Source organism: Gallus gallus, chromosome 11, assembly GCF_016699485.2.
Source record: "Gallus gallus isolate bGalGal1 chromosome 11, bGalGal1.mat.broiler.GRCg7b, whole genome shotgun sequence".
NCBI classification, from domain to species: domain Eukaryota; kingdom Metazoa; phylum Chordata; class Aves; order Galliformes; family Phasianidae; genus Gallus; species Gallus gallus.
Window position 1 is genome coordinate 15,054,621 of NC_052542.1, and position 23,729 is coordinate 15,078,349.

A 23,729-nucleotide genomic window follows, 5' to 3' on the forward strand; every position below is an offset into this window, starting at 1 on the left:
TGGTTGCCCATAAAAGTAATCTTTTCAATGGGTCTGTAATGTTTAGTATCCAGTAATTATGATGTTAAGTTCTCAGGATCAGGACATAAAAAGCCACAGAGAAAGAGAGAAAGTGGTTATTTTGTTATACTAATTAGTATATAATACTAATACTAAACTAATAATTAGTTTATAGTATATAATTAGTATATATACTAGTAATTACTTTACTGGTTTGCAAAATGGAAGTTCCAGTCTCACTCACTGTATGTCCTCATTACAGCAGCGTGCCCACACGATCCTAAAGGCACACATGACTATATTACATACTGAAGTGTTACTGATCACATGGTTTTCAAGGAGAATCAACCACAATTGCTAGGCACGTGAGGTAGAATTCCTTAACTACCTGTGACACATGCAGTGCTTACTTAGTCCAGACAAAAGAAAACACAGCCTTAACCGTGCACTCAAAAACCTCGCTGAATGGTCAGTGCATGAGTTTTGCATAGTAAGAAAGCACAGTAAATAAGAAAACAAGGAGCATACCTTTGTAAAGGCAGAATTATTTGTATTTATTAATTCTTTACGCTTTCCGTCTTCATTTTACTATGTAAAGAAGTAAAAAACCAACAGAATCATGCAAAGAGGTAGTCGATGTAGTTTCTCTTTTTTTTTGGTATCATCCTTGCAACTATAGCTAACCAGGTCAAAGTATTAGGAGGTTAGAGAGGCACTGGTTTCTTCTTGTATCCCAAAGTTACATAAATCAGGCAGTATAGAATGAAAATCCCTTACAAGTATGCACATGTTAAACATTTTATCACTGCAATTATTTATGGCATGTGTATGTAACATAAGTGATACTTTTCAGCTTGCCAAAACAGGATATTCTTTACTTCAAGTGATGGATGACAGACTACATTGAAACATTTTATATGGGTTTATTTCATCATTCCAGCTCAGTCCTCAATGGATTTTATGTATTTCTCATACGCATCTTCACTCATCAGTTCATCAAGCTCAGCAGGCTTTTCCACAGTCATCTTGATAAGCCAACCTGTAGTTTGGAAGTTAAAAGGAACAACAGTTTCAAACGGCCTGCACCAAGGGTTGATCCATGTTACTGCTGTAGAACAGCACTCCCACCACTCATACAGAGCCCTGTCACTCTGTCAGAATTAAGGGCACTTCCTCTGCAGCAAAACAGCATTGCAACACTTTAAAAGCAAACACAAGCAACAACAAAACCAAACAAATAAGCTGAAGGAGCCTTCTGAGTCAGGTCGGTTAGTTCAGCACCGTCTCTGACAGTGGCTTTAGGAAGGGACTGTCTGGGAAAAGAGCCCGACCACCCGGGATCACGGGTTGGTACAGAATCAAGAACAAAAAATATCATCAAAGAAAAGAGATTGAAACTCAACCTCAGTACATCTGAAATGAACACGCTGCAATGAAGTTGTCAGCAAAGACAAGACTACAATAGCATTATTATGCTATAAATTTTATTCGGCTTGAACTATAGTCAATATATTCAATTTGAAGCCTCCATAGCATTAAATTGGAAGAATGAGGAATCACAGACCTATCTGTGATCACAAGCAACGCTGCCAGCATCCAGGTGGTATTCTTTATTGAAAGATAAAGGCAACATCTTACCATCTTGGTAACAAGATTTATTGACGAGCCCTGGGTTGTCTGCAAGGGCAGCATTAATGTCAGTCACTTCTCCTGTGAGAGGAGAGTAGAGTTCACTAGCAGCTTTCACGCTTTCCAGAGCCCCAAACTCATCTGAAATACAGAACAAGATTTCACACTTTTAAGAGGAATTCACAAAGCACTCCAGTTTCAGTCAGCCATTCTAGCCATGGCCTGACCGTAAGGCAGCGCCTTTGCACTGAGGGAGGAAAACTATCAAAGAGTGGAAGTCACCCACTCTGTATCACTGACCAGCAGCACTGAGCTCCTGCAGGGAAGTGGCACAGCACTGGCTATTACAGGAGGAACAGAAATTTCTTGTGTTTGGCTAATCCATAGGCTAAAGCCCTGCAGCATGATCTGCCGCAGAGTCAGAAGGAATCCCATTCAACTATTGCTGCAAGACTTCTAAATAAGCCTTCTATTTACAGTGTAGACCTTTTTAATGCCAAATTTGGTTACAAAATAGAACTCGAGGAGCTCACTTGTTCTTCAGAAACACTATCAGCTGTTACATTTGCACTCACTGGAAAACACTCATTAGTATTCGGAAGCACCACCCAGCTGCTCTGCTCTCCTTTCTATTTCATATGCAGTTATGGAAACAGGGCCTGGAGCAACATTAGAGAAGAGCAGCTCTAAACCATAAACAAACAAAGAGGCTGGGGAACGTGGAGCAGCCAGAAAAGCAGTCAGGAGACAGAGAACAGCACGTCCTGGGAGAGCTTGGGATTAGAGTAGTGCTGCAAGTGGTAGCAAAGAGAAGTAAGTGGAAATGAAATTCCTTCAGATAACGCTACAAGGTGGCTAATTAGAACCCTGAACAGGAAACTTCTGTAAAGCATTCAGCATTCAGCGTGATGTAACAGCTGTGGCCTGAATAGCCTGATGCAGAAGGATGGGAAGAGAAACTCCTGCTGCTTCACCTCAGTACATTTACACTCTCGTTCTGCAATGCCTGAAGCCAATCTTTTCACACGCCAGTGAGGCAGTGCTCTCTGTATATACAGGGACAGGTTTTTCCTTTCTACCTCTTGACGTTCACACCTCTTCAACACAGCAAATTACCTACCTGAATGATTAAGAAGGCAATAGTTGATAAGTTGTATCGATACAGCTGATACACAGAAATTACTGAGCATACATTCATAGAAAAGTTAGAGCTTGATATCAGTTAAATTTCAGTGTTTTACAACACGAAATACGTAACTGCAAAATCACAAGTAAGACAGCCTCAACCCTCCTAAGTCCAATCCAAGCATAAGTGTGTTTTAAAGCAGCGTATGGATAGAAGTGTTACAAAAAACATATCTAAAAATGTTTGATTTTAAGTAAACGTCTTGAAAAGCAGATACTTTCTGTCATCATGCATGGTAGCATGCATTCAGAGACCTTGAAATGAAAGCTGTCATCTCTATGAACAGAAATACCTGCTTTTATTTTGCATCCGTAATGGTGTTAACAAACATAAAGATTACTTAATACAATTCAACTCTGAAAAGAAGCTAGAAGTGGAACTAGAGCTGGAACTTACCATCTTTATTCAATTTTGTCCCAATTTCTGGAAGACTACAATAAACAACGTCTCCTAATGCTTCCTTAAAAGAAAAACAAATGCATCAAAGCTCACATTAAAGAAACCGTAGGTAGGAGTTATCTGACACAGTAACTCTAGAACCAATGTAAACAAGTCACCTCCCTGTGTAAAGGTAGATGTTATTTAAAGATTGTGCATTTTTCACTTTTTAAACACTTAGCTTGAAAGAAGAACAAAAATGTTAGGTTATCATGGCCCAAATGCCACATTATTTGTTATCTGTTATGATGTTAATAACCCTCAGGCTGAGTTGCAAGGTATGTATCTATGGATTTATTCAGGCAGAACAAGAAGAGCATCTGCTTATCTGCTCAGCACAGCACCTGTTGTGATGGACAAGATTCCCAACAATTTTAGGGAACCGTTCCTCTGGCACAAGGCACAGAAACATCACTTGAAATCAAATGCAGCGACTCCTCTCCAGTGACAGCTCGAGAGCTGCAAGCACACAGCCTGTCCTTACTGACTGAATGAGGAGCCTTACCACCAGAAGAATCAGCTCAACTGGAACAGGCTCGTGCCTCTTCAGTGACAAATGTGCCGTATTTACCAAAAGCCCAGGGATCTGACAGAGCAGCGGTGGTATTTACAGAAAGCAGATTACAGGAAATGCTGCTTGTCCTAAGGAACACTAATTCCACTTCATTGCTAACTTCCCATGCTAGGAGTTTCATGTGTCGTAAATCTCTGTCCTGCATTTGCCTGTGACTACTCCAAATCACATGCTTGCACCAGAGCAAAACAAACCTACCTCCACTATTTTATACTGAGAAACATATGCTGTGTTACACTTCTGTTTGGAATAGTTTTTTAGCCAGAGGAATTGCACCACATTCATGTTCAAGTGGAATCTCACCTGAGGAGTGCGTGGCAGCCTCTTACCACAGCCACACGCCCCCAAGGCCTGCAGGACTGTGCTAATAAATGCACTTTTAATTTCAGCTGAACCGTTAAGTTTCCATCTCACTCAGCTCTCCACAGGCTTGATCTAAACCGATTAAGGATCTATCAGAACACTGAAACAGAGTGCACTTGTCAAATAACACGACAGTGCCAAGTCCACAGATCTCACGCTGTGTGTATAGCATATGCAATTACAACAATAAAAAAACAGCAGCTATCCAAAGAGCAAGGACAAGAGCAGGTATGTGTAAGTAAATATTGCAGACTTGGGTAGGAAAGGAGAGGGTTGATCAATACCTGTGCAAAATTGCTGATTCCTACTGTTCCAATGCCATTTTCAACTGATATCCATTCATGCTTGTCTGTGAATTTGCGGGCTACAATGAAACAAACTTGATACTTCAGAAATAAGTGGCAAGTTGCTCGCTTAAATACAATACACCGAAATACAAATACTGCTGGTTTGCTTTGCTTTCCCCTGAGGTTAGCTGTTTTGTTTCCCCACACCCCCCTTGGAAAATACTCCGAACAGCAAACCCGATTTGCAGAAGCACTTTGTTCTGCTCAGGACACACTTGGTGACACAGCAGCAGCTCACTGTGGGGTTCTGCCCGACAGCCTTCCTGGTTCCAATGCAATCATCCAGAGACTGATCGACCACGGGGGGTAAAAGGAATAGTTCTCAATTCAAATGTAAAATACAAATCCAAAGCATACACATGTTTACTTCACTCACAGTAATAAGCTTTTCTATGGTGACTTAAGGTCTTTCCAAGCATATTTAGTGCTTCTTTCCCAGAAATAATGAAGTTACTGGCAGAAGGCCAGCGTTAATAACACATTATATAGTGTCAGCATTACAGCATCTCATTCAAAACATGAAACAGAGCCACCAGCTGAAGCTGCAGCCTGCCTGCTCCAGGCAGCTGAGTCCCTTCCTTCTCCTCACATCTCCTCTGCAGTCTACTTCTCCCATTTAATGTCATCACTGATATGTGTAAAATCAGGCACAATTAGTATAGGTGAAATTAACAGGGCCATTCAAACAGGTGACTGTTACTTAAGGGAATTTGCTGTTAATACTATTAGACCAACACAGTACTCATTCTGAATAGTTTTAAGATGTGTGCATGTAACTGTTAAATCCTTTCCACAGCAACCTTACAATTCTGCACAGTGTAGGTCTGTAAGACTCAGGGCTGCTCACGCTGACTTTTCCCAGCAGCAGTTATTTTTATATTCAAAAGAAGAAACCGAAGCAGACGGTTCCGTTCCTGACACCTCACACCAAGAGCTTCCAGCCTGCTTCATCCTTCTCCTCACGTGCAATTTTCCTCAGCAGTTCTTTGGGTTTTCTTCAGCTTTTAAATGTCTTCTCCACGTTCCCTTCTTGCACCCATCCAACCGCACAGGGGATGTCCCACAGGTTGGGGAAGAACTCAAACAGAGCTTCCTGGGAGATGAGTTCCCAAGTAGTGCAGCCGGGCCCTTCTTTTGGGTCCCAAATCCTCTTCTTGAGCTCTCTGCAGCCCCTAAAGAAATGCAACTTCCACAAAGCCTCATTTCCTTGGCTCATGTATAATGGAAAGCAGAAATCCTCACTTCAGGTCTGTTAAAATCCTCACACAAAGCCAGTAACATTCTAAGCTGTTTTGTAGAGATCCATTTATGAGGGCTGAAGAGGTGAAATGGTTTCTCTCTTATGGTGGCTCAAGTTTTACATTGATATTTATTGTGGCAGCACAATATACAGAAGTAAAGCATACAAAACAGACTGAGTAAAATGCAAATAAGGCATTTTTTCCACGCAGCATCGCTCAAATAATAATTAAAAGACCACAGAACTTCATCTGGAGTTATTAACATCTACATAAATCTCTCGGGACACGTTCTGATGAACAGAAGAAACCAAATCACTTCAGGTCAGTGCATTAACCCCCAGGTAATAGGGATTTCATTGGAAATGAGTAATGAACCATGAGAACAACGCAGGACCTCAAGCCCCCGCTGAACATTAACATCACAGAGGAGCCAGCCAATATCTTTCTGTGTTGGACAATAACGCTGTGCAGGATTTGTTTAAAAGGCAAGATGACAGGGAAGGAAATCACAGGGGATAAACAGAAATTTCACTGCTCTGTTAGAAATTGCCACGTTCTCAGCAGTCAGAAGCGCACGTGTGCTTCTCATAGGATGTTTTTCACAATGAAAAAGGTTACAATCAGTTATTCTAACCCTGTGGCAAAAGCCACGGTAAATAAAGTCCAGGTCAAAGGAGGAAGAGTTAATAAGTAATCTCAACACTTGAACCTTGAGCCTACATGTCTGGCACACGAAAGAAATCAAAAGACATGAACGTGAGCTGTCAGAGCCCAGCAGATCTCTTCTGCGAGCATTCTTTGCCATCAGAGCAGCTCCATGTGCTCAGCTTCATTCATTTCAGCACGGCTTCGGTTTCAGTGTAACGGGCACATTCTACTCTCAGACCTCCATTCAGTTCATCCTGCCTCTATGAAATACCCCAGATCTATACCTGAAGAAGGGAGGAAAACTCACACCTCCACAAAGAGGCATACAAAACTCCTCTCTGCCTGAGACAAAAGCTCCGTTTATGTTATTTGTTCAAGTCGCATCTGGAGAAAGCAGCGGGTATATTAAACAACCAGAACGTTGGTAGAAGCTCAGCTCTTGGCTCATTTAATTTGCAAACAACAACTGATGCTCTTTCTTTAACTCGCAGTGAGGTGATAGGGCTGTGTGGGAGAAAAGAGGACTTCTTGTCTGTGGTAGCCATGACCTGTCCGGCTCTGCTCTTCGCTCTGCATTTCTGTCGTGCACAGCAGCACGGCAGGCCAGCTTTCACTCAAGGACATCCGCAGCAGCAGCAGACAGACACCTGCGAGATGTCACCTGCTGCACAACCGCACAGACACGAGCACAGCAGCACAGGGCACGCACGCACCTTCACACCTCAGCGGCTGCACGCGGCCGGTCACACCGATCCCGGCTTTCCTGACGCGCACGGCCCCGGTGCCGGGGCTCAGCTCTGCTGCGCTCCTCTTTGTGCGCCGGCAGTCAGGAGCGCATCAGCGGCGTAGCGCGGAGGCTCTGCCAGAAGCACGGCACAGCGCTGCTGCTCTCCAGCCATCTTGGGAGGCTGTCCGGCACCCGGCACGGGCCCGGCGGCGCTACCCGCGGAGCTGCGGCACCCCGCCCGGGCGGCTCTGCCCTTTCTACCTGCACGAGACGGCTAAAACACAGCGAAGTCCTCAACACAAAGCACCGCCATGCACGGTGTCCTTCCAGGCCCGCTATTTAAACGCCCACGCCGCGCCGTGCTCGGGACAGAGGAGCCCCCGCAGCCCTCACGCCGTGCCGCAAAGCGCAGCGGTAAGGCGCAGCTGCACGCCCGGGGCAGCCGCCAGCAGCCCGCACGATTTGCCCCTGCGCGGCCCCGCGGCGCTGCCCCCGCTCCTCACAGAGCCCCGAGGAGCGCTGCGCGAGGACAGGCGGCACCTCCCCACGGCCGCCGGGCCCCCACCGGCACTCCCGCACTCACCGGACAGCAGCAGCGAGCCGGTGCCCAGCCTCCGCACCGCGGGGACCTGCGGCCGTAATGAGAGGCGCGGGCAGCGCGGCGCCAGAACCGGCCCGAGCCGCCGCAACGCCAACCACGCCATCTTTGCCGGGCGGCCTCGGGCGGGGGCGGTGCCGCGCCGAGCTCCCGCCTCACGGCGGAGGCGGCCATTGGAGCACCGCGGCGGGCGGGGCCGCCATGTCGGCGCGGCGCGGCTCGGAGCCGTCTGGCTGCAGGGAGAGGGGCCGGCAGGAGCTTCCCGCGCGCCCTGTCGTCAGCCCTGCGTGAGGGGAGATAACGGCCCTACGAGCCAGCACCACAGCCGGCTGCACCGCCATGTTCCAGGGGTGATCGCTTGGGAGAAAGCGAGTGCCGCGAGCCAAGCGATGCGCCACACCTCAGTGTTGATTAACTATCGGTGCCAAGCCCGCAGGCAGTGCTCATGGGATGCTTTATTTCACGTTTCGTGCGAGTTTTTAGCTACAATAGCATCAATCAGCAAGAGTTTGTTGAAGGCTACGCACAGCATTCTAGTCAGAAGCAGGATAGCCAAGTCTGGCCGTTGCAGCTGGCAGTTAAAAAGTAGGATCTTCTGCCCACAAACAAAGCAGCTTTTTGTTGTGGTTATCCATTAATTGCTGACGGGTTGCTTTGGCTGATTGTTACAGCCTGTCTTCTCTTCCTGCTTACATTTAATCCCAAAGAAACCGAAAAGTTTCATGAGCATTAAGTCCACAATTTCCTCCTCTTCTGAAGGCTGAAATAAGGACAAGAGATGAGTTAAAGGCAGGCAGGCCAGGAGCAGATGCAGCTCCTGCTGGAGCTAGAGGGAGTTGCAAGAGGAGATCTGTACTCTGTGCCACATGGATCGATTTTTACTCTAGGCAGAGCACGAATCATTGCCAAAGCCGAACACCATGCAGATATATTCACCAAACAGTCTCAGGTAGCCTGAGGGTGTGCATGCTACAGAAGAGATGTTGGCTCTGTCAAAGGCCGTGAAAATGTTGCTACTGGAGCCCAGAGTTCACTAGCTAACTGTGGTGCAGGCCATAGAATCACAGAATCATTAAGGTCAGAAAAGGCCACTAAGATCATTAAGTCCAACCCCAACCCACCCCTACCTGCCCACGTCCCTCAGTGCCACATCCCCATGGTTCTTGAGCACCTCCATGGACAGTGACTCCCCCACCTCCTCCCCATGTGCCACTGCATCACCGCTCCTTCTGAGAAGAAATGTTTCCTAATACCCAACCTGGATTGCACACAATGCTATCAATACCTGAGCAGATCAGGTGCTGGGTGACACTGTTAAAAGGAGCTGTAAAGTCCTCATCAATTCTGTAGCCATTTTGGTATTGATTTCAATGGAGCTGGGGCTCTGGATTTAGTGTGTGAATGCCAGGCTACAGATCTTAAAGTCTGAACAGAGACTCGTCTGAACAGGAATGGACAGTGTAATTCTGGAAAATCTGAAGCATGCTTTATGAGTAAATGTTGACTTCTTAAAAGTAGGACTGAGTTTACATAGGTTTCATCAGGTGGTGGAATACCAATGCCATGAGTAAGCACTGCACAACAGACGTTAAAGAACAGCAGGAGAGCTGAGATGAACACACCTGGTAGTGCTTCTGCTCTTCACTGAAAGCAACCAGAATCACTGAAATGAAGAGATTCAGGACCACAAACGTCATGAAAACGATGCAGGATCCAATTAAGAGGGAGCCTAAAATCGGACTGTAGTCCAAGATCTGTAGGATTAATAAGGTAAGTCATCACAGACATCACATTCTGATGTTTAAAAAGGAGTATACATACAAGCAGCTATCACACAATTAGGAGTTTGTCCCTTTGAAAATCCTTGGGGGTAATAAATTATGCTATATTTATATGTAACACGTAAATAAATAAATTTTCTCCTTTAGGTACTTTTTGATACAATACTGAACAGAGAAGATGAAATATTTCATACATATGAAACCTTAATGTGGGCGATCTCTGTGTTTTGTTGTTGTTGTTGTAAGTGTTTGCATTCGAATGCACTGGCATGGAAGTTTGAGGTGAAAGCTGACAAACCTGGAGATTTGTTCAGCCACAGGACTAACAGCAGCGGCTCGGTCCCAGCTATCAAAGCAGAAATAAAATCTCTGTGTGCCTTTATTTAGGAGTGTCTTTACACAGAAGTCCAGTCAGACCATCAGGGCACGTATCAAGTAAGGGCTGTGTAGGAATTAAAAAACATAGGTGTATATTTTTGGGATTACCTATTTGAATGGATGTAGAGTTAAATGTTATGCCCAGTTACTGATCTTCAAACTACCCATACCCTGCTGGATTCATGGTCTGAAAACATCCACTCGAGAGTCATTCCAAGGATACTGCGATGTTTGAGAGAACCCAATGAAAAAGTCAGTAAGAACAAATTAAATGTAATGAAGATCCCTTGTGGAAGGTGTCTTTCTATAGAAGCTGATGGGTGTGTGTTCAGAGTAAATGCCAGGGCATCGCTCACATATTTCTCTTCAGTGTTTTAAGGAAAACTGCTCAAAACTTTATCTGTTGTCGATAAATAACGTATCTAGTTAAAATGTGAGCAGCTTTTACAATGAAATGTTCATTATGAATCTACCAATGTTCAGGGTGGGATGGGAGATATATTTCACTGTTTTTTTTTTATTGCTTGAAGGAGTAATGAGGGCTGCTTTAGAAGGCTGTGGCACTTGCAAATTGCAATTCATGTCTAGCACTAACCAAGAATCCTTCTATTTGCTGGTTTAAAGCATATATGAAAACTGAGGTGTTAATTACACTGTGATAAACTTCTCAAAATCAAGAGGGAGTACCTCCTCATAGTTGAAGATTCCCAGCTGAAGACTGACCATGGTCTCTGCTGAATCAGAGAGAGTTTTGTAAGAGCAGAGCTTCCAGCCAAATATCAAGTTTGTCTGCAAAGGAAAGAAGGTGTATCTTGCATCATAATCAGAGTCCTTGCCGCAAATCAGCTGATGACTGATAATTCAGAGAAAGCTCTTCCAGTCTGTCATCAGCCATGAAGCTTTTCTGTCTTTTTGCTCTATTGGATTTCGTTGGTTTTTTTGTCTGTTTGTTTGTTTGCTTTGTCTACAGAGGTGTGCATGAGCTGTAAGACATTTTATCCTGGATTTAAGAATCATAGAATTATTTATGTTGGAAAAAAGCTTTAAAAAAGACCAATAATTCTTTAATCTCGTTAGAATGAAAATAACAATTTATTTGCATCATGAGTTTTACTATAATAGGCATAAAAATAATTTCCCACCTAAAAAGAAGACACACAGAAAATCATACTTCATGCACTCTTCCCAGTTGGAGCTTTACCCCAAAAATGACTTTTCCTGTACTTTGCTCTGTACTTAACACCTGTTACACTCAGAAAATCTTTTGTTGTTGTTGTTGTTGTTGCCTCCATCTTTGATTTTTGTACTGAATTTCAGAATTTCAGTTTGCAAAGAAGGAAGCAAGTGGATATTTTAGCTGCCTTCACATATATGGAAGAATTAGAACCCAGTCTTCTACCCTAAGGTTTAGACAGGCAGCTTTATTCAGTTTTACCTTTCAAAGACACATTGCTTTCCCCATTTGGAAACAATTCATTTAACCTGGCAGTACCTCAATGCAGTCTGAAGACAAGAGAAACCACAGTCATACTCACAGCAATGGAGTAGGCGAGGAACATGATTGCAATAACAGTGATGAATCCAGAGATATCACCCCATGCTCTCCTTAGAGTGGAGGTGATCATGTTTAACTTAGGGTTGAGCCTCAATAGATGCCACAGTTTCACTGTGGAGAGAAGCACGAGGAAAGCAATCAGGTAGCCAAGAACTGCATCAGCTCTTGCTGTTTCATTAAAGCTTACGGAGCTGTTAGAAACAAAGAAAAGATGTATTAGACCATCACACAGAAGCCTGGGAATGCATAATTCTGGAAAAGCCGGTCACTCTGAACTTGTTTTCAGTGGAGAGCTAACTTGAGTTTTTGCTTGAACATCTCTGCTCCCTGCTGTGCGCACACAAAGAGCTCAGCTGCACACGGCTGTGTTTTGTTTCCCTAAATTATCCTCTGATTCTATGAGCTTGCTCTTGTGTGACCATTTTCTAGCAGATGCTATTATTTTCCATTGTGTGTTAAGTATTGCTGTCCTGTACCCTATGTTTCTTGATGGTAAAGAATAAAGCAGATAATTTACTATCTTGGATGTCCTGTAGCAGCCAGGCAACTAGGAGCTCAGTTAGTACTTCCTGGGCTTGTTACTTACTGCTCCTTGCGTTCCTGGTAGTAGCTGATGTCCCGGCTCCCAAGGATTGTCCTCTTCACAAACACTGACAGGGCACTCCAGCTAATCAGTATAATGGCCATCTCCAGGAGATTCCACTTGCTGTGGAAGTATCTCCATTTCAGAGCCTTCATCAGTTTTCCCTGTGGAAACAGGAGCCTTGCTTTTTCAGTCCAACACTGTATCATACAGTAAACTTCTCAAGATTAGGGCTCTGTCCTCCACAATAAAGCAGACTTCTGCACATCATCATTTCTCATCATCTTTGACATGCCTACCAAACAAAATGTCGCCTTCCTATTATTTAATGAAGATACACAATCTGATTCAGTCTTCCACTGGTGCAAGTCAGCGGCAGCGCTACTGAAATCAAGTACTGTCCTAAAGCTTCCACAAATGAAATGAAAGACAAAAGGTAATGCTGTCAGCAGGATTTTCCAGTGTATCTCACCTGTACCATCATGTAGTACACAATAAAGAGGAAATAAATGACTTCTGCAGCAACAACGAAAATGTGAAGAGTGTTGGTGTATGGGTAGAGCCGGACACTCTGCAGCTCTGCACTTGTGAAGAAGGCCCCTGGAAAAGAACAGTGTTCAACTCAGTGCTGTAATAGCTACATCCTTCTGTTTTCGTTCAAACAATTTAGTTCATTGATAAGTCCTCCATACACACACTCACATCAGTGTCAGTCTGAATCCAGTTATCATACTGAGATTTAAGCCTGACTGCAAGAGTGGCCCTGTAAGCGTCCTTTGAAAGTTTCTTCACATAGTAATTTTGGACAGCCAGCAGCTTTTGGGATGCTAATGCCTTTCTGTGTGGCAGTGTGATATTAATCCCAGCAAGACTGAGTTTGGATTAGACTACAGATGCTAATGTTGTGGTTTGATACGGGCATAGGTTCTCACCTAAAGCGTTGGTTTCAAACATCAGGCTTACAATGCAGAACAGGTTCACATTGGCGTTGTAGACTGTAAATTCAACAAACACTGCTCTTGTGAAGGTGTCTAGCCAAACATTGTTGAAAAGGTACTGGAGAATTCTGCCAAAAAATGTATAGCCAGTGAGATAACTCATACAGTATCACATGGAAGACAGAAGTGCATCGTTTCATAGAGAAGGAGCACACCCGAGGTAAGATGTTTACCATTATTTTGGCATTATGTATTTCTGCAGCTATGTAAATATGGAATCCATGCATGCAATTAGGAAAAGCAGGTTATAATTTTTGATCTGGTTGTTACCTAACATGGAGAAAGATTATAAGAATATAAAGGACACTGAAGTCATCGCAATAATATCTACAATATTCAGCATAATCCACAGTAGCAAAATTCAGAATGCAATCCAAGATGAATCCTAAATAGAGCAGAGAAAAGGGCACCGTTGTCACTACAGTACATTCACTAATATTTTACCAGGATGCGAGCTTTACCTGGAGGCATTCTGAGGATCAGTTCCCAGGTGAATCACATATCCCCCTCCCCCATAGATGGCCAGTTTGCCCCAGACGGGCTGCCCTCTCAATTTGGACTGGCTCTGATAATGCCAGGCTGAGCTCAAGTCAGAGGAGATATCAAAGACCGAAGTGTTCCAGTGTTCTCCATAGTCTGATGTGTCTTCTGTCTGTAAGGAGTATGGAGCATGGCATTCCTGAATCACACGCTGGAGTATGGGCGAAATAGGGCAGCTGTCTCCTTTCACTCTCACTTGGCGAATTCGAGCACTGCCCACCAGCTTGGAGTTCCCATCTGTAATGAACCCTAAATGGGAAATGGAAATGACAGAACTATGAGAAAAGCAACCTGCCTGGAGCAGAGTAGCCATGTGCGGTGTTCACACTTGACAACAGCTGGTTAGTGCCATGCCCAAGCATCAACCATGTCATTGTATGCTCATAGGTACTCTAAAATGTGAGCTTGAACATGGCTCATATTTGTTAATAGGTATGGCCAGATAGAGATGTTGTATAATTATCCTTCACACTGACCTAAGACAGAGTGCAGAGCTCTCCTGATGGAAAGCTTTATAGTGCCATCTATCTGCCATTCTGCTTTTTTCCTTAGTGATGGAAATTGAAAACTGAGATGTGTACCTGGAATGGGTAATGTAAAATGTGAGAAATTAAAAAACTCAGTGCAAAACTTGAGGATTGTATTAAAGATAACGAAAATGTCAGGCCAGGTGGAACTTGTGGTCAGGATGTGAGGCTTTTGTTATCCACTAGTATTCAGGTTATGAAAATTCACATTAGTCTTACACACTCATAGTATCTTCCTCCAGTCAAATATGCATGTACAAGTTGGAGATAGGTATAAAAGATAATGTTTCAGAATCTGGCAAGATGAAGTGAATCAAGATGATATCAAAACAGTCTCTGCACCTTTGTATGATCCATAAAGATTTTTGACTAAGGTAGTTTTTGCCCATGTGAAAAAATCCTCATAACTGTAGACATCATGGAATCCTTCTGTAAAACTGCTTTCAATGTGCTTGTTTAAGTAGTAGGAATTGGGATCTCTCTGCCCATAGGCAACCAATAATAGCATCCATAAAAACCCCAGATAGGCTGAAAAAAAACCAACAACACAAGAAGAGTCAGTGCATGTGATCCCAGAATTAGCGCTGCTGTTCAAAATAGATTGTGTGAATGATTACTACTGTCATCACTTATTAGGTTAAGGAGATGCTTTACAAGAATCTGACTGACTAGTGCTAATGAATTTACACAACTTACGTCAAAGTGCTGCAGATTAAGCATATCACATTTGAAATACAAGTAGGAATCTGAGAAGTGATTGAGAAAATAAGCATAGAGGCTGACTGAACATTAGCAGTAATGGCAGCTCTAAACAGAATGAGTAGCTTAATTTTGTGTTTAATGTTTTCACTGATGTAAAAGTAGTGATGAATACTGCTGCATAAAACAAGATAAACTGCATATGAGTAATACCCAGGATTTCTCTGATTAGGGCAAATGCCTTCTGCTCCTTCATGCAGCTGATTTTCATTTTCTCGACATCAGCTGCAGGAGGTGGCCGGTAAATATTGCTTCTGCTGTCCCGTCGGGCTCCAAAGAGGGGATTTGAGTTGCCTGTGGGTGAGAGCAGTAGAATCAGTCAATAGATCATTTGTATCCTGCTTTTCACTTTGGCCACTGTAAGGAAATATTTCTACTTAATGCTTTCCTGTAGAAGGCAGATGGTGTCACTTAAAGAAGCAGTATGGTAAGGTAGCACTGGGGAATGATTGAGGTCCTGAGCAGCATGTGAGGTTTAGGTACAGGTGTCTTTCTCTGCCCATTCAGGTGTACAATGGTAACCAGTGAAGTCCTCACTATGAATCACGTATTGGTGCATAAAGCATCCAAAAATCTTAAAGAACATTTTACTTTTTTTAGTAATTTCTCACTTTATGGACAGTTACCTGGTGCAGGTAAAGGCCCATCAATGGCAGTGTTTTCTTCATCCTCATGTTCCACCTTCTTCAGAACCAGAGCAAAAAAAGCAGCAAATCCCAGCACCTGCAAGAATTGGCTGTTGACTCACTACGTGCCCATTTAATATACAGAAGATCAGGGTTTGACATGCACCACTTTGGATACAGCTACTGCAGAAGAACAACTGTCCTTTTTCTTTGTGGAAGTTGTGCAGTTGAAGCTGAAAAACAGTGCCCAAACCCTATTTCAACTGCTTTTGTTGTATAACATATCTTCTTTGGTCACCTCGTCAACTATTAAACTCTGACAAAATGAGGGATGAAACTAATGTACTTAACGCCAACAAATGACAACAGAACTCTGTAGTACATGTTAACTTTTGCTTTAAGGGCAACAACTTCAATTTTACATGTTAAATCCTGTGGTTCTTTAAAAGGTATTATTTTCCTGTAATGATAGCAGAATGAGCTCATATTGGCCAGTGGTTCCATTTCTGAGGATCTCACCTTTAAGGGCTGTGTGATGAAAAGACTTTCAAAGAAGGAGATGGCCATGGAGATCAGCCATTTGATTGAGTTCTCCTTACCATAATGCAGCCCATAGAGCATGGTAAAGAACCCAGATACACCACTGGTGGCTGCAACAAGGAACCAAGCAATGAACACAAACCACCAGGGCAGCCCTTTTGAAGAACTTTTCTTTCCATCACCAGAGAAGCTTGGAGTAAGGGACCACCTTCAGAATCAAGCAGAAGAGAAAAAATCATTGAGCACTGGAATAGAAACCAAAATCACATTCTTCGGGTTCTGTGACTATAGGCAACATTTTATGATTTAAATTCTTTTAGCTAATTTCTTCTTTTAGCTAATGTAACTACACAGAATATATGGTTGGCAAAAAGTACAGCAAGCAAAGATATGAGAAAGTGTGCAAACACCAGCAAAAGTAAAAAGAAATGTGATGGTCTTACTTGCTTCTCAGTTCATGCATTATTGAACCTCCTGTAGAAATGTTGACCAAAAAAAAAACCATAACCACAAATGCCTTTTAGCTGCTGGATACGTCTCATGATCACCATAAAGGTCAGAGAGATAATTAGTGGTATTGTTTTCAATTCTTTCTACTTAATTATTAGGTTTCCCAGAAATATCTTTTGTCTGCTTATTCATTTTATTTTCTCCATGTGTTATTAGAGACTAGGGAGACTTTGGAGCTCAATGATTATCTTCAGCACTTTATGGCCATGTGGTACTGCACTGTAACATTCAGTTTTGGAAGCAAAAATGACAGAGAGTGAGGATCTGTCATTACTGCTTTTGTGTGTAGTTCACTGCATTGAAATTTCTTTGTTGCTCCTACAATAGAATAATAGTAAGGCATGTTTCTACAGCTATTATAATGATTATCTACAACATATTAAGTAGTAATTATTTTCAACTCACCGCTTTTGAATTCATGACCTGAATTTACTTACACCAAAAATGAGATGAGAATTAGGTTACCTCTCACTGATGGACGCAGACGAGCAAATCTGGTTCTGCAGGAGGTTCTTCATGTGCTGAACCTGCCGAACTGCTTGAGCATAACTCTGAGGCATCTGAAATTTATGGGGCCCCAGTAATTCAAGCTCCATTTCTACACGCTGAAGTTGCATGTACAAGCAATGGTTGTAATCACTGTGCTTTAGTCGCTCACACATTCCCTTTTCAGGAGTTGGGCTTCTTGTTTTTTCTGCAGGTAAAGAATTTACCTTTGAACTCTGCATCTTGGAATATTCATGGAAAAGACGAAAGAAGTAGGTTTTCATGAAACCAGTGGGATTATTCGCTCATATATCATTATTTAATTGAAACCGAATCAATGCCTAAGTTTGGAGTAAAAGGAACAGCACAAAGCCAAGAAGAAAATAGACAAAAAACTGCTATTTGTGGGTCTTGATAATAGATAGTTAATAATTAGATACTGATAAGGCTCTTAGCTAACATTTCATTCTGCAGCAAAAGAAATAGAGATTTCAGTGTTTTTACTTAGTTGGGTGGCAGATGGTGCATAGTGAAAGGAGAAGGCAATGGGCACAAATTAAAATCAGGAAATTCCATCTGAATGCAAGAACAACGTTTCTATTGCAAGAGTGATTGGACACCATGGAGGGGTTGCTCGGAGAAGCTATGGAGTTTCCATCCATGGAGATACTCAACATTCAACTGGATGCGGTCTTAGGCAACCTGCTCCAGCTGACTCTGCTGGAGGATCCCTTCCAACCTCAACTATTCTGTGATTCTGTAATTGCTTTGGAGTCAGAACATAAAAGTTCGGGTCATCCCATCCAGTGTCACCATCAATTCCACTACTAAGGTTTCAGTAGGCATGTCACATTAAGCTATTTACCTTGTATATCCATAGGACCTAGTGTGACAGTCACAGGGTCATCCTTCTTTTTGCTTTCATCATAAAACTCTTGTCCAGCTCTATTCTGCTGGCAAATGATGTCTTCAACCAATGCCAAAAGCGTGTTGATGTTAGTTGATTTTCCAAGATCTGATACTGAGGTCAGTGATGGAGCTTTTAAGGCTTTGAAGAGTGAGTTAGCAATTCTTCTTATGTCCTAGAAAAGATAGCAGCAATATGACAGTGACTTGGGCTGCAGTGACTTCAGCCGATGTGGTCAGGAGGTGCCGCTGGCTGGGAGCTGCATCTATTGCTAAAACCCCCGGAATGGGTAAGTATAGCACATCCTATAGGGCTGGTTATGACAGCAGGATATGACAGCTGGATTTCAATGAGTTCAGCAATTCAGTTTTCAAGATTCAATAATGTAGCTTACCTGTCTGGGCCTAAGCTGGGGAAGACAGGGTCTATGATACCTTTTCTCTTCACTGTCTTGCTTGATGTTTGCTTTTATCCCAGAGAACACAGTGATTTTAATCACTGTGCAAGGGACTTAAATGTACATGGGCTGATCTTGCTGAAGTTGAGGATTCCCTACATGTGGAATATACTGTGAAAGTGGGTAACCCTTTGTTCATCCCATGACCGTAAAGGTGGGTAACCGAGTGTTTTGCACCAAAGCACATTTGGCTCATCATGTCAGACAATTTGAAAGTCTTCTGACAGGGAAGATTTCTGCTGTTAAACTGGAGGCATCTAGTAGTGCGTGGCAGCAGAGGGCAGTGCAGGACCCACTGGGAAGCAGCCATAAGCGCTTACCTTTATCACAGCCTCTGGAGTGAGCGAGATGGCTGGGGTGACCTGTGGGGGGGGAGGTAGGCCTGGGGACACTCGGCCATTCTTTCCAGGCTTCTTCTCTGTGCCCTGCATGGCTGGCCGGGGTCGTGTGTTCCTGAAAATCTGCACAATGAGCAGGTTGATGGGGAACATGAGGAGGGAGCTTTCAAAGCCAATCATCACTTCCTGCCATGTGAACTCAATCTTACCTGTCAAGATCAAACAGGGGAAAGGAATAAAAATAACCTCAGGAACCATCAGTCTCTTATGAAAAAGCCCATTTGTCCAACTGTCCCACTTCTAGATTTTGCTGTCTCTCAATTTTCCTGCCCAAGCAACGATAACGATTGTTACCCAAATCCATTTTCTGCTCAGCTGGGTCCTTTGGCACTCCCCAAAACATGATGCTGGTCAGCATGGTGCAGAGCAGCAGTGAGAAGCAGCATGACACGCGCTGAGCTCGTGTGAAGGAGCTTCGTGGGGAGCGGCTGAAAACTGAGTACCAGATGTGCCCATCCTGGAATCCCTTGGAGGTCTTCATGAAAAACAGGTTGCTGGGAAGGAAGAGGGGGAAATCAAATGAATGCTTAGCAAGGAGAGGAAAGAATAAAGCCGTATTTCAGGGTCCTGGCCTGTTCGTGATAGGCACTGTCAGAAGACATATTAACTGTAAAAAAAAAAAAGTCAAATATCATGGCTTGATTTACATAGAACGATCATAGCTTCTTATGTCGTTTCCTTCTGGCCACACCAGAGTGGTGAACATAATCATGAACAGCTTCTACATACACTTTTAGGGAAATTACACTGAAGACAAGATGCTTGGCTTTCCATATGTCTCATCAAAGTATTCTTTAACACTAGTATTCCCAGTCTGACATAACTGTTAGGGTAACAGTCAGGCTTTGTTAACCATCCTCCTTCTTCTCCTCATTCAGAGCCCTTTCAGAGCAATGGAAACACCTCACTGTTTTCTTTTTGTCTAGAGAGTTGATTTTTGCATACTTCTCTAGACTGATTGTTATTAGGGGCAAAAAGGCATAAAACAGAAGTTACCTGAACTGCTTCATGTCTTGCTCTGTAGCTACTGGGAACACTTTATCTAGGACGCATTCTCCAATATCAACTGCTAGCCAGGAGTTACAGAGGAAGTACCATTTCTGGTCCCACGCAAGGTCATGTACCAATACTCGATTCACATACCTGGTGGGAAAACATACAGGGCACAGTCATGTGAAACTGGGTGGTATGAAATTCAGGACTCAACAGAACTATGGAGGACAGATTCTGGCCTCTGACTTCTTTGGCTGTGTCTGAACTGTGAGGCACAGTACACACATCAGAGTGCCCTTAAATAATGTTCTTCTGAGTACTTAGGTTGGTGACCTGATCCAGAGCATGTTGCAGCTCCCATCTGATCCCTGTGCCTTCATTTCATGTAATATTTTCTATAGTATGTTTGATGAAAGTCTTGCACTAAGTCAGAATCAACTTGTAGTATGGATATAAACTGGATATGGGAAGTATTCCTTGTCCTGCAGTTTAGATTATGATATGATCTATTCATCTGGGGAAAAAAAATAAAGGCGAAACTAACCCTTACTTTCTAGAACTCTAGAAAGAATAATTTCAAGGGCTAGGAAAGAAAAACAGTTGTCATTATAAAACATATTTTTGAATCTTTATTATTTCCTTGTATACACGTACCAGGATGGATTGTCCCCTGAATTATCATGCCATAGTCGAATACTCTGCAGTTCCCCTAGAGGAAAGAGGGTACAGAGTAGGAAAACATCCACTCCTCCACGTTCAAACACTGGTGTGTCAGGATCAGTTAGATGATGTGGCTCACTTTCTCCTTCTAGTCCATAGAGAGTGAGCGTCACCTGCAGAGTAAGATAGCAAAATGAAGGATCGCTCATCTCAGAATCCTATATGAGATTATTCCTCTGGCATACTCTGCCCACTTTCTAGCTTAGAGGTTGCATTTGAGCTGCGCTGTTTAATAGCCTTGGGTGCTCCTTTGTTGCTCCAGTTCTCTAAATGAGTGCAAAGCTCTTTTACTGCACAGTACAGCTGATACCTTGGAGGTTGTGGCTGCCCCACGGCGATGTCCTGTGAAAACTGTCACAAGATAACGATACTGAGCAAAGGGGTCATTGTCTTCCAGCACTGTGATTTTTGCCTGCAGGGTGACACAACACAAACAGTGTGTTAGCAGCTCTGTGAGTATAGATACCTTAGAGCTGTGGGCAGGAATGTATCATCTTATCAGCAGTGCGAATGGAAGGGAGTAGGGTTAGCTGAAGACTTCTGTTAAAACAGAACAGTCAGAAAGGGAATTGGCTTAAATACTTTCAGTCTTTATTAATGAAAGACTTACTTTGGCATCATCCTGGATGTCTTTCCTTCGGGCCCAAATAACTACAAGCACATATATCAGAAAGATACATCCTACTGTGGTCACCACCACAGGGTTGTCCACAAATGTACCAAATAGCTGTGCAGTTCTGCTAACATCAACAGCATTGGGTATGACAAAGAAGGAGCTCCCAAAGAAGGTCAGATGGTTGCAGAGACACTGTGTGCTTCTAGAATTTGTTTTTGGTCCTACCTGAAAACCAGAAGAAACTATGGATAGAACATTTTCCTTCAAACTATTGGATAACTTACTAAGCAAATGAAAAAGCAGTGCTGAGAATGGTGAGTTAGTATGGAGAGCTGCTTTACAGGAACAAATTGCTATTGGGAATATTAATTCCAATTTCCAGCCAGAAAAGGACATTTACAATATGATACAAACTTGTCTGAACAGTTCAGGTTCTCTTTATGTAGGAGTGTATCCCAGGAAGTGTAATGGGAATGCAATTTGAAGTTTAGTCATAGTGGACTAAATTTCATGTCTTGATTTTACTAAAACATTTGAGAATTACGTTATTTTGTGGTATGAATTCAATGGGGATCACAAGGGCTGCCTTTGGCATATATAATATAAAAATTTCTTTATTTCTCTCTACTTACCTGACATCCATAGCTGTTCCAGTTCCCCTGCTGCTCATCCCAAAATACACAGCGGGATGCAAAGCAAGTGACAGCTATAGCTAGCCCGTCATAGACTGTGGAATCCATTCCCATGTCTTGTGAAACCATGAAATAGTAAGTTCCCTCTCCAAAAATGAGTTCTTCAGGACTAAGAACCCAAGTATTTGTTTCACCTCGAACAAAAATATTTATTTTCAATGTATATGTGGAAATGTGTATTTTGAATAGAGCTTTATTGCATATAATAAATAAACTGAACAAAATAAAAGAAACAGGTACCAAATAATCCTTAGCAACTCATTGTTCCAAGCATCCCACTCTTTGCTCCTGAAGCACGATAAATTGAAACTCCTTTGAGAAGTCTCTTTCCAATTAGATGTCAGGCTCATTCTGCAAATTTGTGGTCATAATGACCCTGTAAATTTGTCAGTGAGCACTCCATGATATCCATACCGAATGCCCTTAACTTCCCAGTAGTGAGCATGTATACAGCTAAGTGTTTTGGCTACATAAACCCAGAATGCAAAAGTTAACTCATCGCTAACAGGCTGTCTTACCTCCAGTAGTTTTCTTATAGAACAGATGACTTTTCATGTCATAGTTAGTTTCATTTGGGCGATAACCATACCCTAAGTAGAGTATTAGTGGAATGTCGTGTTCACATTCCAGCTGAATCACTATTGATGTGTTTTCTGAGGTGATGTTGACTTGGAAAATGCTAAAATTGCCCAGGTTCAACTGAATCCTATCTTCCTGGGGTGCAGAATGCCTTGGTAATATTATCTGGTTTTAAAGAGAAAGACAAATACAAATACAGAAGAGCATCTTACTTATCTATAAGCACTGTAAGTATCTATAGGTACAGCCACACACTAGATAATCTTTTCTATAACATAAGTATGACTGTCAAAAATGTTTTCCTTGAAATTATTTTCTTGATACTGTCAGCTAACTTCTGAAAAGTCCTTTCCCATCCTGTATAGATTCATCACAAAATCTGTGATCTTCAGTGCATTTTTTAACTGAAAGTTGAGATTATTACTGAAATAGAGGCCACATGAAGTACATAAATGAACTGTCTAGATGTCAGTTTATAAATGGGCTAGGAATCCCAAACAGAAGTAATATGAGCATGCAGTTGTTGGGTATCGAATCAGACTTTACATTGTGTTTCAAGATCACTGTAATCTGGAATGGTTTTCCCCAGCTAGTATCATTGTCACAACCATTTAAATGAATATCATCTCTTTTCTAAGAAATATTTGTCATTTTCTTCTTCATATCACAGAAATACCTCCATCACAAATGCAGACACCCATTATACGTTGAAATGAATGCAGTACCACCATTTGTAGTCAAAGAAGACAGTAATACATGTGACAGCTTGTAAACAGAAGAGGGAAGAGGGGTAGAAAATAGTGAGTTTACCTCAATGTTTTCTTTGAGATTGCTGACTGGTATGATCAAGCCATCCAGACCAGTAAGACTTAGACCTCCCACTGTTCCACTGATGTCAAAACTGGTGTCACTGGAGAAAAAGGGATTCATGGCAAAGCTCACCATCTGTTAGCAAGACATTAATAATCATCTCTGAGTTATTGTTAATATTTCATTATCTTAAAAATTGGTGAATAGACCAAATAAATTTGTTGACCTCAGACTCAAACAGTGCTCAAAATAAGCCTGGGTCCAGCTTTAAATACATGCCTAATTTCTGTAGTAGGCCAAAGAAACCTGGAAGGTGATTTTGATTCTGAAATATGGTATGTATACAACAATGTGAGGTTCCATTCATTGGAACTGTTTCGTCTTTCAGATATCAGATATCAAAATGCAATTGCACAAGCCTTTTTGAAAGAAACTCCATCAAACCTGTGTCACTCCTCTTGGAATTGGAAACAAAAAATCTGTTTTTACTATGACAGCAATGCATGGAATTGTGTGTCAGATT

General features: G+C 42.5%; 2 protein-coding genes across 2 annotated transcripts in view; both read right to left on the reverse strand.

Moving 5' to 3' along the window:
* Positions 1–541: 541 nt before the first annotated feature.
* On the reverse strand, positions 542–7,870 carry GCSH (glycine cleavage system protein H). The gene is given in 5 exon segments (NM_001004372.1): positions 542–1,039; positions 1,639–1,770; positions 3,212–3,275; positions 4,475–4,554; positions 7,737–7,870. Coding segments are annotated over 5 exon segments (495 nt in total). The 5' UTR covers positions 7,858–7,870; the 3' UTR covers positions 542–941.
* Positions 7,871–8,199: 329 nt separating this feature from the next.
* PKD1L2 (polycystin 1 like 2) overlaps positions 8,200–23,729 on the reverse strand; it is a 32,998-nt gene continuing 17,468 nt past the window's right edge. The window contains exons 22-44 of the mRNA XM_040707162.1: positions 23,207–23,341; positions 22,336–22,561; positions 21,758–21,951; positions 21,120–21,350; positions 20,820–20,921; positions 20,444–20,622; positions 19,793–19,939; positions 19,091–19,290; positions 18,719–18,945; positions 17,900–18,116; positions 17,014–17,242; positions 16,018–16,246; positions 15,499–15,595; positions 15,026–15,166; positions 14,456–14,641; positions 13,508–13,835; positions 12,981–13,114; positions 12,521–12,648; positions 12,052–12,212; positions 11,446–11,656; positions 10,598–10,699; positions 9,374–9,505; positions 8,200–8,511 (exon numbers count right to left, since the gene is read on the reverse strand). Of these exons, the coding sequence (XP_040563096.1) occupies positions 8,386–8,511; positions 9,374–9,505; positions 10,598–10,699; positions 11,446–11,656; positions 12,052–12,212; positions 12,521–12,648; positions 12,981–13,114; positions 13,508–13,835; positions 14,456–14,641; positions 15,026–15,166; positions 15,499–15,595; positions 16,018–16,246; positions 17,014–17,242; positions 17,900–18,116; positions 18,719–18,945; positions 19,091–19,290; positions 19,793–19,939; positions 20,444–20,622; positions 20,820–20,921; positions 21,120–21,350; positions 21,758–21,951; positions 22,336–22,561; positions 23,207–23,341 (4,062 nt within the window). The 3' untranslated portion in view covers positions 8,200–8,385. The remainder of the gene's footprint in view (positions 8,512–9,373; positions 9,506–10,597; positions 10,700–11,445; positions 11,657–12,051; positions 12,213–12,520; positions 12,649–12,980; positions 13,115–13,507; positions 13,836–14,455; positions 14,642–15,025; positions 15,167–15,498; positions 15,596–16,017; positions 16,247–17,013; positions 17,243–17,899; positions 18,117–18,718; positions 18,946–19,090; positions 19,291–19,792; positions 19,940–20,443; positions 20,623–20,819; positions 20,922–21,119; positions 21,351–21,757; positions 21,952–22,335; positions 22,562–23,206; positions 23,342–23,729) is intronic.